General features: G+C 37.6%; 1 protein-coding gene across 4 annotated transcripts in view; it reads right to left on the reverse strand.

The window, feature by feature from the left end:
- The window catches only part of LOC105195019 (protein eva-1 homolog C), a 211,531-nt gene that overhangs the window by 22,459 nt on the left and 172,098 nt on the right, over positions 1–16,974 (reverse strand). For all 4 annotated transcript variants that reach the window (XM_039454594.1, XM_026137655.2, XM_039454593.1 and 1 more), the window contains exon 8: positions 4,555–4,776. In XM_039454594.1, coding sequence (XP_039310528.1) covers positions 4,555–4,776 — 222 coding nt within the window. The remainder of the gene's footprint in view (positions 1–4,554; positions 4,777–16,974) is intronic.

Consider the following 16,974-nt stretch of genomic DNA (forward strand, 5'->3'; position numbering starts at 1 on the left):
ATTTATACGAATCGTTCACGTGACGTGTAACAGATTTCACATATGGTGAACTTTGATACAATATATTTATCTCTGCTACGATCTCATTTCTCATTCTTTGCTTTAGGACATCTTTGCTGTCTCTTCGTCAATTTATATGGACTGCGAACGATAAACGAACAAAGTTTACTTTTTATATATGTCATATATATATACATATATATATATATATATATATATATAAAACATCGTCTCCTCGCTGTCTGATTGCGTTTACACATGACCAGGATTCCCTTGAGAACGAAGGAGATGAAGACCGAAGAACGCGTGGCCCTTGATCGAGAACGACGAGGTCGGTAAGGACTCTTCGTCTTTTGTAATATATTTCGAGCAAATTTGTCTTCTTCTTAAGATAATCCACGAGATAACCCTCTAAGCCTTCCTTCGTCAGTGACCAAATTAACTTTATCAAAATTTTCTTTTATCCGAACTTTTGCATTCTTGTTTTGTCGATCGATGCTAATAAGAAATTAATCCTGCAATCTAATAGTTCACTCACGCACTTTGTTACGAGACACGTGATTTCCATATTTTTCATAGCATTTCAACAACTTTACGTTAAACTGACAGCATTTTTTTTATGTAAATGTATATTCCATCACTTTTAAGGATATTCAAGGATTTAATTAAAAAATCTTTAGGTATTTGAAGGTATATTTAGACATTTAAGATATTTAAAAAGATTTTAATAGATGACCTGTACTATGATAACGTTTATCTTGTTTTAGAAATATAGGAAATAGCAACGCGGAGCGCGGTATCTATCGCGCCCGAACGTAATTAACATTATGGCCAAATGACATAAATTATTACATTTTCCCCATATTAAGTCAATTATTTCGTTCGCACAAGTTCGTTTCGCTCGCGACGGTAACGCAATTTCGATAATCTGTGGCGAGCATCAAAGCGACGCATGCAGTCATTACGCGTTGGCGTCTCCAGCGCGAAGACAATGACGGAGATGAGGGTCTCTTAGCGCATCGCATTATGCACGCCTCGTCGACGAACTCATTAAAGCCATCGACCGCGCCACGTAACTGGAACCCGGAATAACCCTTCGAAAACTCGAGGGGGGAAAGCACGGCGAGCCTTATCATTCTCGCACGGGAGAAAATCGTTTAGAATTGCAGTCAGTCAGTTAATTAGTACCCCAACAATAGTTCGAATCGTGCAATTTTGCAATAGTTTACACAATGGCATCGATTATAAGAATATTTTACTAATAAATAATTTGCTAATGATCCTTCTCTTTCTCACGCCAAACTTTTTGCCAGCATTGAGATTGTGCCATTTTAATATAATCCCACATTAGGATGATAATCAACATTTAACAGGTATGCTGCCAGAGATCTATATCAATTTATTTTTTTTTTCTCCTCCGAGCAATTAACTATGTGTATGTAGCTGAGTTGCGCGCGCGTGCGTTACGGCATTTTCTAAAATTAAAAAAAAAATATTCTCAAGGGTTAGCAACAACACGTTAGAAAAAGGAGGATATTTATAAAGTTATTGACAGCTACGGACATTAAACGGAAAAGAGCGGCGTGGATTCTGAGGCAGGAACTCTTTTTCGAGGAGCTGAGAAATAATTTTTCTTTTTTATCAGCGCACAGTGACTCGCCTTATCGTTTCCCCGTCATATGTTTAAAACGTAATCTATAAAAGTTCTTTTATTTTTATCCTATCGCATTCTTCCATTCACCAGCTCCCTTCGGCCAGCTTCATCGCCTTTAATTAATATTCTAGCATCTCAAATTGTGGTTCGAGGATATAAATACCCGTAGCGCGATATTGCCTCCCGAGATTGAATTTCTCATTTCCCCGCGCACACATACTTTCCGCAATGAGATAACAACTAATATACTACATATACATACATGTGAATACATTATATACTAAGATACATATTATTACCATGTATCACATATCTACGTTACACGCGAATTAAATAGAATGGATTACCAATATATTACATTTAATCTGCTTTCGAACCTATTTGGTTTTATCGGTATTTTTATCTCCGGACATGTGCTTCTGAATTCCCGTTTTAGCTGGCCTATAAATACCTAGATAAGAATATCACGTGTGGGGGCAGTGATTTAAGATTACGTAAATGACATTTTGTTATTTTCTTCCAATTTCAATCTGCAACATTACGCATAATTCATATCGGTAAGTACAATCCATTAAAATCAAATATCATATTCTGTGAATGCTCCGCTCGATATAATAACGAATGCTTAATGAATTCTCTTATACCCTACTTTCCTATTTATCTTTGTATTTCGTCCCCTTTATACTATTCTAATGCATATCTTTCTATGTTGATTTTCACTTTGCCGAAGCCAGTGAAGTGAATAACCATGGGCAATAGCGAATGATTCAACGGGCCACGAGGCAAAGGTGTCAGCAAGGAGTGTTCGAGTGAATGTATATCCAATTACAGGTCTGTGCCCGGTCAGGCGATCTTTGAAGCCGAACTTCTCGACCGATCGACTTACCTAATTTCGCTCAGCTTTAATGAGTTGGTTTCACCCTTCCAAACGACCGGTTTATTCCATTAGTTGGCCTCACCGGTGAAATTCTATATCTAATAGATAATGGCATTTCACAAAGGTGCAACGATAAAAGCGCGAAACTCTGCCGTGGCAGGTTGAAAACGCTTGAAAATGCACTTTTAAATGCGTCTCGAGATGCGTCCGACTATAAATATCGAGATGAATCATTCGAGTGCATTGGCCTAAATAGTCAGCCGTGTCACTGATGCGTGGCGGTTCGAGCATCGAGCTGCATCACTGACGGGACACGGCTTAAATATCGAACGGAAAAATTACGCGAGTACTCCTATTAACTAAAAATGTTAATAGGAGATGATAACAAGGGATCGCAAAATGCACTCGTTACACGCGATACTAATAACGCTAGTTCCGTATAACGCCTCTGGCAAGAATTCGTGTAAAAAAAAAAATATATATATATAAGAAGCGAAAGAGAAAACGCTCGCAGGCGAAGTGAATATAAAGCGGCTGGATGCTGCCGCTCTCCCCGGGCGTGCTTTTCAAGGCTGGTAAGTAATTTCATTGCGGACATTACTATACAGGATATAAAGTTACGTACATCCGGATACTTCCGGCAATGAGAGCGACTCTAAGACGAGCGCTTTGCTTCCCCCTTGCGTTTTATGCAGCACGCAATGTGATAAGAGAGTGTAGACGAAAAAGAAAAAGAAACGGAAAAACGTTTCAATGCGTCGAAATGTCCCTTGACTGCTGCGAAAAAAACGGAAGCGTAAAAATGGACTTTAATATGCCCTTTCGTCGCGCCGCTGTCAGCGTCGCGATAAAAAAAAGAAACATTCACGCAGCTCAGAGAAACAAAAAAAAATCCGAGCTGAAATTTCCATTTGCATCTTCAATTATCAAAATGTCACCATTTGAACGTGAAATGTGTATTACATATTAAATATTATATTATTGTTCACACTATTGTGTTCCGGAATATCGCGCGTTATAAGCATTTACTTTCGGATTCACCTTTCCATTGTTGTCCTTCCTCTTTTTTTCCATGCGAATTCATGAGAAGATAATTTTATAATGTAAAAATGCGTTATGCATCGTGATAACGCAGTTGTAGACGTCGTGAAATGTACAGTATAAATGGATCCCCACGTTGATGTCCCGGTTGCTCGCGCCGGGATTAATTAGTCATGGAAATAATAATTTACCTCGTCACCCGCATGTAATTATACAATTACACGGTTATTTATAAACGAGCAGAATTAATCAACTGTTCGGATAATGCCTTTGGAGCGGAGAACTTGCCGAAATAAATTTTCATAATCCCAACACGGAAGCCGGCTAATCGCCTTTAGCACTCACGCGTATTACCTGGATGCAACTTCCGCCCGATAATGTCTAATATATATACGCACGTCGGTCGGTGTGTCAAATACAAATCGATCACGAGCGAAAGCAGGCATGCAATGCAATTATGCGAGGGAGCGTGCAAAAAACTTAGCATGCCATTCACAGATTAAAATATCTTGAAACAAAGGGAATATAAATATACATCGGAATAAATGAGAAATAAATATTATTCGCAAGTTTGCTTGTTAAAAAAATCTAGCGCGCGCAAATATAATTCTGCTGCATTTTTAGAAATAAAATAATATTATATAAGCACATAAATATACATACGTGCATTATCATCTACAATATATAACATATTAAAATACAGATCAGATTTCTTCCATTTTGAAAAGAAATGAAATGGATTTTTGTAAAAATAATTTTTCTCCGCGTATAAAAAATCACACGACAACATCGAACAACATCTAAAGCCATTCGAATCACCCGCTTAAGCATTAAAATGTGCGATTCGCGGGCTCTTCACTGTTTCGCTCTACGAAGTAAAACGTTAAAAAACGATGTCCTACGGTTGCAGTCGAAGTGGCACGATGCAGCATGCACTTTTCTTAAGGTAAGACGAAGAAGCAAACCGCTAGGCGGAACTTACCATCATTATTGGTCCGTGCCCGGGGTGGAGATGAGCTAACGGTCGGGAAATTTCTAGAGACGTTGTCCCGCGGTGGCGGCTGCGGTCCTTCGAGATTTGGACTCGGACTGAACTCGGCCCTGAAGTCCGCCCTGTCGAATCCTTCCTCGAACTCGTGCATCAACGCCAACTCGTCCGCCTCGATCTCACCTTCGAATTGCTCCCGTAACACCGACCTCGGAACTGGAACAGCAAAAGAAGAGAATTCGAAGTCTGCACGATGTGTAATGGACTCCATCAGCGGCGCATCAAATATACATGGAGAAAACGCCATTTTGTACAAGATTGCCGATACAAGGAAAGAATTCGTCGACGACGGGGAATCACGATAAAATCATTTCCGCGTCGGTATTGGTTTCCGTTAAAAGCCTGCGATTGACTGAAATTTGAGACGGAGAGTGACGCACGTTTGCGCGAGCAGAAAGAGAAGCGCGCGACAAAAAAAAAGAGAAAGAAATCTAGATGTAACTTTTCGCTCGTGATTATTTAATGACATCAAGAGTATACTGAATTCCGAGTTTTTATGTGACGCCGCGAGAAGCGGCGAGTTAAATTTTATTACATATTCAACGATTCATTTACGGGTGCAAATGCGGAAAATGCGAAATCATCCGATTGTACGATCGCATCCTGCCCTTCAAGAATTCTCGTGGCATTCTATCCCGCGCGTATTCTACGCGCGCAGCATTCGCGTCGAGAGCTAAGTTTGCGCGAATTTATGCGATGGCTCCCCGAGCGCTCGTTCTAAATACACGTAAGAGCGCGGATAAACGTCGATCCGATCAAAATGTGAACGTTAACCTTACGCGCGATGGCAAATAAATCCGCTTCGAGATGTGTGGGCACGGTGGCTAATACCTGCCAGTAATAACGTTGCATTTGTGTGCGCGCGCACCCGCACGCTGTGTATCGAATATCGGAATGAAATGCTACCGATCGTTGTAAGTGATACGCAATCGTTATCGTGCTTACACCACGGTACTGCCCATTTTTCATTGCACGTGCGTCGCCGCGTTTGCAATAAACCTCGCGCCCCCGTTAAGAGTAGTATGCTCGTGAATTCGCGACGTGAAATAGTTTCGTTGCGCGAGGCGATCGCGAAATAACATTTCGAGGTAAAATGTGGAGATATACATACGTGATATTTTGAGGAACGACGTCGATCGATCGAGAATTTTATGGGAGGAAATCGTCACGATCGCGAAATCACAAAATCAGTTTATACGGCCAAAAACAGCGCGTCACGATCGACGTAACAGTTTTCAGTTACGCTTTGTTTTTTTTCCCCAATCGAAAACTAAACGTATTGTATATTGAATTCCCACCAAGCGTCGGTCGTTGAAATAATATTATTAAAAATGTATATTAAAAAAAAAATAAAACAGTTATTTAGTATTTATCATTTTAAATAACTAGTTATAACTTACTTCTTATTTTCTGTTTTAAATAGAAAAAAAAATTATTTAAATCTAAATAAGTATTTTAAATAGTTTTTTTGTTGGTTAACTTCGATTGAATTTGGCTTTTTTTATTAAAATAAAAAAAAAACAGAAACAAAAATCAATTTTATAAAGTCTCTCTTCACTTCTTGGGATAATTTTGTTGAAAAATTTTTTTTTTCGTTTGAAGCCAAAGATCATAAGAGTTCTAACGAATTTAATATACACGCTGCGCAATTGGAATGTACGCGGTATGTTCAAGATGAAAATATAACTGTGCAATGTTTGTATGCACATTAGTCAACTATAAGACGGGTGATTATCATATTAAGTTCAACACGCCTTTACTCATCGTCTGCACGGGAGAATTCTTTTCCTATGACGGCCTTATCATGAGATCAAACCGAAGAAGCATGAAAGACAAATTTTGAAATGCTGGTTTTAATTAGAGTCAATGAAAGATTCTATTGAAGAGCTTCATACATAACATAGTTAGAGCTAAATATGTGAAACTAAATGTATATTCAAATCAAGAAAATCATAAAGAACTATTTTGCATTTTCAATTTTTATTAAACACACACACATATTTCTCATTTTATATTTTAAATGAGTTTCTAGAATCTATTATATATTTTTTATTTTAAATAAGTCATATCAGTTATTGTACCGGTTTCTGATTCTCACGAGTGGAATATCATTTTCATAAATTTTAAAACTAAAATGTAACAAATAAAAAATATTTTTATTATACTTTCGATTTAATAACTTTTTTAACAGATTAATGCAAATAAACTTCTATAAATACGTGATTTTATAAGCATCTCAAATACATAGGCATGAATTACGATCTACCGCATCTAACTTATTTTAAATTCTTTTTTCATTTTTCAAAAGCATCGAGTATTTTAAATTTCTACCAATTGTAAGTCTCATATCTTTACTTTCTCTGTCTGAAGCCTCTAAGAGAGTCCTAGATATCTAAGATGGCCCGAGAAAATTTCTTCAGATTGATCAGCACTGTTCTTGGGACGTCAGTTAGTAAATTAAGTTGCAAGACATTTTACCGAGGCTCTCTCGCACCAGGAGAACACGGCGGACTCTCATCGTGAAATCTTGCTCGGCCCGCTTTAAAATAATTTCCGTCATTTCGCCGGAAAATTTCCGCATGGTAATTCTGAAGCGCGCATAATCCCATCCCCGTTCACCGAATTAAAGGCAAATGACGCGACTACATAAGCGGGCAAACCGGCGGGCGGCGATGTAGCTTGTTTACTGCAATTAATAATTGTAATTTAACACCAATTCTGCGGCAGTACATGCCGCAACGGGTTATACCTGGTCTTGGCGCCCCGGCGCTCGACGCCCGGCGCGTTCGTGCGCGCCAGAACACTCATGACGCTTTAAACCGAGCGAATACATTATGACCTGCGTCCACGTATAATGGAACGGAGAAAATGTAGGGAGGGTCGGGGAAGATGCGGTTGAGGTACTACCGCTATTGCCGCTGGTGCAACATTATGCGCGAAGTATTGTGGAAAAATATCATTTTCCGTATCATCCCATCGTAAAAAGGTATTAAAGTGTTATTTTATTCAATGCTATCACGTAGTAACATTCGGACAAGAAACAATTTCAAAATTAACGCAACACAATCGAGTAGATTTTTTAATAAATTATCGGTTGTGGGATTAATTCTATATATTTTAGCTTACATATATATATTGCTTCTATACAAATATTTCATTACTGGAAAAATTTCAACAAATTAAAGATTGACAATGCACACTTGTGTAAACCGTGTCTCATTTTGAATTGCTTCCGAACGATTTAAAACTTTTTAAGCTAAATCAATCTTCTCGGAACTTGGCGAGAAAAAAGTCAAAAGCTAATATCTTATTAATTACATCGTGCAACTCCAACTCGATTCGAGTTTGACACGTTTATTTTTTACTTGCGTTAAGTTATAAAGAAATAATAGAATTTTGTGTACGCCGAGTATAGAAATACAGTAATGGCATACGGCTGAGGTGTAGCTTACTCGTGGCAATTAATTACAGTAATTTAACACCAATTTCGCGTGCCGTAAATGCGGGTTAAATTTACTTTGAGTTGGTACACCAAAGCTTTAATCTGCGTGGATATATTAGAACCCTGCAACAAGCGAGAATAATATAACAAAGGAAATATTTCGATAAGACACGCTAACGCAGGCATACGTAAACCGATGCAATAATTACTCATCGCGTGATCATCTAATTATTGTATGCGCCGACAGTTATTGACGTTGTTTCACAGGCTTACGTGAAACCCATTCTATCTGTAACTTATGGAAATTAGTTGACTTTTATTAGACTAACAGATATCAGTCGTCTTGATAGCCACGGGTACGTTAGATCAGCATCAGAAACACCAAAGCTCGTTAGCGCATACCGTAGTTATCATTAGCTTAACGCAGGTCGTCATAATAGTGCTGCGCTACCGCGTTCATCGGGATACAGGATAAAGGATGTTAGCTACGGTCAGCAGCAATAATAATGAGAACCAGCAATTTGCGACGCGCGAGGCTTTTACCACTTCGCTGCTCTCTTGAGGAAGCATTAATTTATTATCCTGAAATTGTCATATCTGTGTGTGTAGATCATACGGCTCGCATTCATAGTGAAACGTCAACGTGTACATAGAGCAAATATAAATTAACCGCGAGTATTTAATATTACGTTTATGAAACTCTGCATCGTCCCTTAATTCTGCTTCTTGTATTTCAATCTTAATCAAGTAATTTAATAACATCTGAATAAACTATGGAACTTTAAACACACACGTGTTGTGTGTGTGTGTGTGTGCGTGTGTACATATATACAGACCAACCTCGATAACAGACCAACCTCGAATCTCAACAGAGAAGCTAAAATCTTCGAGTTGTAGAGGTTGATCTTATCGAAATTTTCGAGTAAAAGAGGGTTAGCTATGAAAATTCGATTTACGGAAGCTTTGTACGAGAATTAATAGTAATTTTTCGATTATAATGGCTTTAAAAGGAAAAAATTTCAATTTTGGGCAGTGAATCATTTATAGCATTCATATAATAAATGTAACGATGAAGCAAACATCAGATTATTACTCATGGCTATTAAAAAAAAATCTGTAATTTTACTTTCCGTTAATAAATCAATACATTGCTAATTAATGGAATTTTGAAATCAAAGCAGAAAATGCGTTGACCTCAATATTATTACATTCTTCTATAAAATTTCGTAAAACGTCTATTCATTTCACGTGAACGCGAAGGTAATTAAAGACATGAAAATGGAAATTGTGCTTTCGTTTAACGACGTGCACGGTTAAAGAATAGGAAGCTGCGACAAATGTCTTATGTTTTCCAACGACATTGTAACACAACTTTGAGTTGTAGAGGCAGCAACAATAGAAGTTTGACTTATAGAAATAAACTTCGACTAGTAGAGGTCTAGCTATACTTGCAAGGCTATTATCAAAATTTTATTCCATGTTCAATTGAAGAACAAGATCCGCAAAAGATTATTTATGTATTGACACAAACATTGGCCTCAAGTATCGTTTCGTCTCGCTAAGAACCGTGAATCACAGCGTTCGTCTCGTCAAATCGGAAGTTTGCAGTGGATGGCGCAGCGATAAAGCCTTCAATGAGTTCATCGTGAAGGTGGCTGGAATAAGGGCAGAAGGGGCCAGGATAGCAATAATTGTTCCCCGAAGTCCCATCAGTGAGATATACCGTACGGACCTTGGCTAGACGGCAGACGGGCTAGAGACGTCTTAAATTTTGCAAGTCTCTACGTCGCGACGCGCTAATAAGACCTCTGTAACACGCGAGGGGATCTCTTAATCTTGCTTGACAGTGGAGCCCATGTAAGTCGGCGGAATGATGAAAGGAATTTTGAGATCAGTTTAAGCCCGGTTACGAGCAGCTCGTCGACTGAGAAGCCAGAAATGGTACAAGTGGTAGCGAGACGCGGATTTACATGGAAATGTCTTCCACCTGAACGACTTTTCATTTTCAATGGTTGGATACTGTACAAGGGATCGCCATTCCAACTATTCCTCTTTTCGTATAAGGTGTTGAAAACTTTGCTGAAACTTTAGTTAATTCAATCATCGGGCAAACTTGCGCGTCTAACAAATCAAGTACATTCACGTTATATCAAAGACGTTTGATTGCGCAAAATAATCCTAAACAAGTAAAATTTAACGGAGAAACGTGTTTTCAGAAATATAAAAATATAGCAAGAAATTATACACATTTATTTAAAAAAAAATATATAAAAAAAAACATCGAGCGAATATTTTTGTTAGAATATCTATTTTCCGCTGAGTCTATTTTCACACATGAAAGTCAATGCGTTTCGTATAAATGCATTAGAACAAAGCACAATGGCAGGGCTATTGAAAAAAAAAATTGTATGGCAAACTGAAAGTGATATGTTTCGATGCACGTTTATATGTGTACATTATCGAATTATTGATATAAATATACATTTATATATATTCAAATATATTTATATTACATAATACAATGTATTAAGCCAAATGTCGAACAGTTTTCTTCGCAGAACTTAAATTTCAAGCTTGAAAATTAACGTACTTGCAACGTTAAAAATTTTCAAATTAAATATCTTGGTAATTATGGCTTCAACAAAATTTTTCCCAAGTGAAATATACTATACTACAGTTAATTGTAAGATAATTGTAAGATTTCTTTCCACTGAGACTTAAATAACTCGCTAATTAAGACATTGACAAGATTTTCTTTAAGAGAAAAACGAAACAACGCATTTTAAAGGAATCTGCTATTGCTATACAAACGTAGAAGCGAGGCACGCAATAAAATGCAAAGGTATAACTGTGCGAATAACGCGATAAAAACAAATGCCAATTTTCCCTAAAGATATTTTTGCTGCTTTTTTTCTCTTCTCACTTTACAAAGTGTTCGCATTTTCTAAATAAAATAGATAACTATAGACTGCGCAGAGTAAGTACTCGACTAATGATCGCTTTGCACCATGTATTCCGCGGGGTTTTTTTTCCCGCGAGAGGAAAATGCAACACACTCATTATTGCAACGAGCCCCTCGAGGTATTCTCCATTGTTCCGCGTATCTGTTACGGACACCGACATATTCAGCGAAATCGGATCGGTACGGGACGACGCCTGCTAACGGCAGGCACGCGGATGATCTCGAACGGGTGGCAGGCTGAACTCTCTGCTCACTATGCCTCTGAAATTAGGAACGTATGCATGGACGAAAGGATGCTTCGCTTGCATCGATGTTACAGTCTGCAGTCGCATATTGTATAGGCACGTCGCTTCGCCCGTACTTCGTGCCTTTATCATCCGTTTCGCCGTCAGCGCAGATGCTGGTACAAAACGACCGCCTTAATAAATGTATGAAACTTCGCTGGGAACACGTAGCAACGCTCAATTTGTACGTAATCCGGCGGAAATATTATTGAGAGTATTTCTCTACAAAACGTGCTATTTGTGAAAACGAAGAGGAATAATATTCCATAGTGGATTTAAATAATAACTTACATCACGCTGGCGAAAAAATGTATAGCTATCGAGGAAATATCAATGACACTTGAGCGTACCTTTATAATGGATTTATCAAGTTACGTTTTTCGTCGCAAGTGTATTTTTCGTCTATTCGCGGCACATTTAAACGCACAGTTGGCCTAGACTGTCAGCTAAAAATCCATCAGACTTGCACAATACCCCCCCCCCCCGACTGCGTCGTGTTTTTTAATTGCACCGAATAAAACGTGAATAGAAATTCACGACTGGCGCGAGGGTGCGTCGCTTCGTGATGTGAGAGAAGCGTCTGAATGACATATCCGATAAAATGGAATCGCGCCTTCGGAAGCGATCACGCTCGCCCGCGCGCGCGCGCGATAAATCTCCCCCAAGGACTGACAAACGAAAAAGTTAAACGCCGTAATCGAAAATGTAGTATGTAAATCCCGGGGCGCTGCGCGGGGGACACGCGCGCCCCGGTCGTTTATCCGTCGCTATCGAAAATTTCACGCTCGTTTTTTTCTTTTTTTTCTTTTTTTTTACACAAACAACCCCTCGCTTTCGCGCGCCCTCGCTCTGCCCCTGTCAGGCCGGTCGTTCCTGCCGGAACAGGAGCGTTGACCGCAGGAAATGCAAAATCGTTTTGTCACGCGAAAAAGTGCTAACCAGTCGACAATGGTGACCCTCGTTTTATCGAGCGACCTTTCGCACGCTGCCATCCGCCCTCGCAAATGATATTTACACGGAAATATAAAAGAGAAAGAGAAAAAGGGACAGAAAAGGGGGAAGGATAGAGCGCGGATGCGGCTGCCAGGCGTGTAAACGTGAGGATGATTAATGAAGAGCGATGGATCTCGTTCGCCCGGCTCGCCGAAGAACGAACGCGTACCAGTCGCGGTTATTAATTACACGCTTTGCGTGAAGCGATAAGAATAAAGCATCGATTGACTGTGAACGGAGAAAAAAGAATGAAAAGTTAATGTAAATTACGGCCGGAGATTAAAAAGCACGACATTCACCTTTTCTTTCGAAGCTTTCCCGCGGGCTCATCATAAAAGTTTCCAGTGAATTCAGAACGCCCAAATAGAACGCTCTCTCTCTCTCTCTCTCTCTCTCTCTCTCTTTCTTTGCAAAAATCTATATCATAATTCATTTTCAAATTCTTCACATATCTAACTTGTAAGGTATTAAATTCCAGCGGAATTCTAAAGAATCCCTAATGACCGTCCTTATCTTATTAATCGAGTCAATCATTCATCTTCATTCATCGTTTTAGCATAAGTACCACGTACAGTGTAATTATATGAAACAAGTGTATCGCCTGAACGCAAAATATATTTCGATCGCGCAGAAAGATGTAGGAACGCACGAGAAAAACAGTTTTTCTGTAATATCTAAAACGTTTGGCTAGAGACAAATTAGAAAATAATTTCATGTTTGATTATAAGAATAATTATCCGAGACGTTCAAGCGTGATGACACTGCTGCAGAAAATGTTGGCATTCCAGTCAGCTTAAACCAATATAAATTTTTAACGGCTCAACACAATTATTTTCAGATCTGTATTTCAGCAAAATTGTTCTTTCCGTGCGAGAATACTTTTCACATATCAGTACCGGCGCATAATTTGTCATTTCATTTACATTTTCTTCCTCAGCATTATATCAGTTTCCTCTCGTTCTTTTTTTTTTCTTTTCGGTGCACGGAATAAACCCTTCGCGGTAAGGTAAATGCGTTTTTGTTCCTCGACACATAAGCTCGGGGATCTTAAAAATACGCTCGAGTCCTTCTCATTTACTTCTATAGAGATTTTACCGGCTTGAATTTTACCGAACTTGTATTAAATGTTTGACGCTCGATGCTTTCTTTTCATAATTAAAGTTCTTTAGAAAATGCGATCGCTGTCTGTATTCAACAAACTTCGAAAAAGATTATTTTACGTAAACAAAAAATAAATAAAATCAATCTTAGATCATCCGTTTTCGATCACGTGTAGCTTCAGCTATTCCGTGCAATAGAAAAATAGAATTCTCTCTCCATCGGACACTTTTTCCATTTCCAGAAACAACAGAAATATGATAATCACATTGATCATACGTCGTACAAATGTTTTCGTAAACCGCGTGCATTTGTTTTATTTGAAAAAGAAAAAATATTCAAGAGAGATTAGACATGTTGTTTCTTGGATTTATAAAAGTGGATTAGAAACGGATTTGCAAGGATTAAAAATGGCTCGAAACGGGCTCCGGTATTTATTTGTTAGTTTTTCGACGTAGCAATACAAACATTCTGTGCTGCGCGCATTGATTTAGAGATACCCTGAGGGGGAGTGAAAAAGAGTGTAAAATAACCGAAAGCTTGAATTGCAATTTTTACACAAAGGCCACGTGCGAGCGACAATATTGAGTAAAAACCAGACTGCAGGTTGAATCCGGTCGCAGAATGTATTACATATGTAGTTTGAACGAGTATGCAAATACGTTCGCGGCTGGCTCTACATAGGTCGGGGCCAGTTGTCCGAGCAGGCACAGGAACATACTACTCGGGCATTAACTCTTTCTATTGTGCCGATAATATCTTGAAAATAGAATTGAGTTAAATTGTGGTAATATGAACATTTATGTCAGGTACACTTTTAAAAGATTTAAATGTCAATTAGAGCTTTTAATACGTTAATTTATTTACTTTTTATACGTTAATCAATATTATATCAGTTTCTATTTCCGAATAAATATATAAGCGACGAATTATGACGAAAAGCACGCGATCTTGCATTTTCTTACTGCTTACAACATATTTTCCCCTCGATAGTAAATATTATGTTGAAAAAAATTGCATTTATAGACAAATGAAAATTATTCCTGCACTAGCAGGTGTTATCGACTGTTTTAGCTGGAATCTATATCTCCTTTTTCTTCTTTCTGTTCCCTTTCCCAAAATATCTCTCGTTTTCTCCTCGCATCCGATTTGTTGATGTTTGCATATTGTTGTTTGCATATTCATTCCGAGTTCACTTTGTCGTACAATTACTACCACACGTATATACTGCTACGTTCCCTCCCCGTCCTATCGCGATCCACTCGGAATTCAATAGAGAGAATATACGAGAAAGTAGAATGCAATTGCTTGGTCGAAGGCAGCTATTGCACGGGATGCGTTATGTGCAATAACTTTGTAATTGTCGTCGCGAAGACACAAAGTGCACCAGGATTACTTGCTCAAACCTACTGCTATCGTTGGTTACTCGCGTTACCCACGTGAATTCCATCGCGAATGCATATAACTCTTTCATGGCACGGCACACGGCACTTTTTTGCGCTTGTTTACGACATCAGCTGCTTCCTGTATTTTTAATTTTCAGCTTTATAAAGCTTTACATTGGCGCTTTACAAAGTATTTTATAATTTTCTAAAAACAATTTATTAGTAAAAATAAAATTCACATATAACTGTTGGTGTTACAATATAAATGACAATCTGTAAACGAATATGAATGATAAAAACGTAGAATTCTAACTAAAATATAAGAAAAAGTGCATAAAAAATATATTAAATGAAAACAACGATGCGTGAACGTATCCAATGTCCTCGGATAAATATGAAGTCTCATATAGTATTTCAAATCGGTAATTTAAATCAGATATCAATGGATATCTGTATACATGAGCACGTATAATAGTGACTAAATTGAAAATATTCCATGAACTCAAAATGCTCCACGATATTTGTATGCACAAAGCGATATTGTTATAGATGCATTTAAATTAGTCGAAAAGTGATAGTTACATTATACAATTACCGCATGCATAACGAATTCAATACTTTTTTTAGAAATATAAAAAGTATGGGAAATGTAGAACAATTATTTACACGAGTACTTTCTCGAGGGTTAAATAAATGAAATCGAGTTTTCATTAATTCTCTGATCGCAAATTATTTAAAATTCGTACGTTTCCGTTGCGAACTAATATTATAGAGCTTATATGCAATTCAGCAACGTGTAAATTAGGAATCATGCAAATTTTCGTCTGGATCACGTAGTACGGTAATATCTGTATGCAAAAGTACATTAAAGATGTTGCAACTGACAGAGAACACGAGCGAACAATTTTTCGCTTCACTTGAACCACTTAACGGCTCCACGCAGTAAAGTCCGAACCAGTGAGCCTTTCCATCCCGCTTCACGTAGATGGTGAGGGTGGCAAGCGATACACACACGTCGGTCGCCATCGTTGCGCTAGATGCGTTCATTTAGTGCTCAAAGGGAGGAAAAACTCGAATTTTTAATAAGCCGCGGGATTTCCACCTCGGCTGAAAGTGTGCACATGAACCCAACACATATGGTCGGCCTTCCCGTAAATAACGGCACATAATACATAGGTAGTATTCATTACATATCGATTACATTCTGAATGTATCTTTCTGTGTGAAAGGTACTTTGAGCGATAAATTGTACGAGATGAAAACGCGAAATGAATTCAGACACCATTATCTGTTCATTAGTATCTTCATTAATTTCTGTTTAATTGGCACGCAAGTCTTAGTTAATAAAGCAAATTAAGAAAAAAACATTGTACATTAAACAAATTTTTGTCTACACTTATTGAATATCTTTCTTCGTAGTTCAAATTTCAAAAAATGCTATTGATAAAATTAATTTTATCAAAAATTAATTAATTGTTTTTAACATTGAGTAAAATTATCGATGAAAATGTCGAACATTAAAGATGAGAAAGTTTACATCGGTCTGCGGATCTTAATAAGAATTATTTTTTTGCAAATTTTCCTCCACGTATGTGAACGTGCCGCCTCAGACTTGAAACACAGCTTCATTACATGAAACTCGAATACGTAATATCACAAATCAAATTAACGAGCAATTTAATAGTAGGTATGGATGCTAAAAAGCATCTATAAGATCCACCTTCTTTCAAAAAAAAATCAAACTGTAAAGAATTTATTGCAAAAAATAACATTTCAGCAAGGTTTCTTCTCAACTTATTAGTATTAATACTTTTAAGTATTGTTCGTTAATTGTAATATTATTTGTAAGTTGTAATATTATTTGTTCTTTACATGTTTTTCAAAGATGGAGAGTCTTATAGATGCCTCAAATACTATATCAATGTTATTGAAACACTCATCGATTTAATTTGTGATATTATGTATTTCGAAGATTATAAAAATTTACACAAAAAATATTATTAGGCATCAAGAGATTCGCTGCAGATCGATATAAGCTTTTTTATTTCTACAATTGTGTTTTTAAATCAATATAAAGCTTTTTCTCTGCCTTGTCTGAGGAATCTATGAAAACTTGAAAGAACGTGCTAGATATACGTAAAGATAAAAAAATAAGAATGTTATTAATTAATTCGGACAATCGGAATCTAT

This window comes from Solenopsis invicta, chromosome 10 (assembly GCF_016802725.1).
Source record: "Solenopsis invicta isolate M01_SB chromosome 10, UNIL_Sinv_3.0, whole genome shotgun sequence".
Lineage (NCBI taxonomy): Eukaryota > Metazoa > Arthropoda > Insecta > Hymenoptera > Formicidae > Solenopsis > Solenopsis invicta.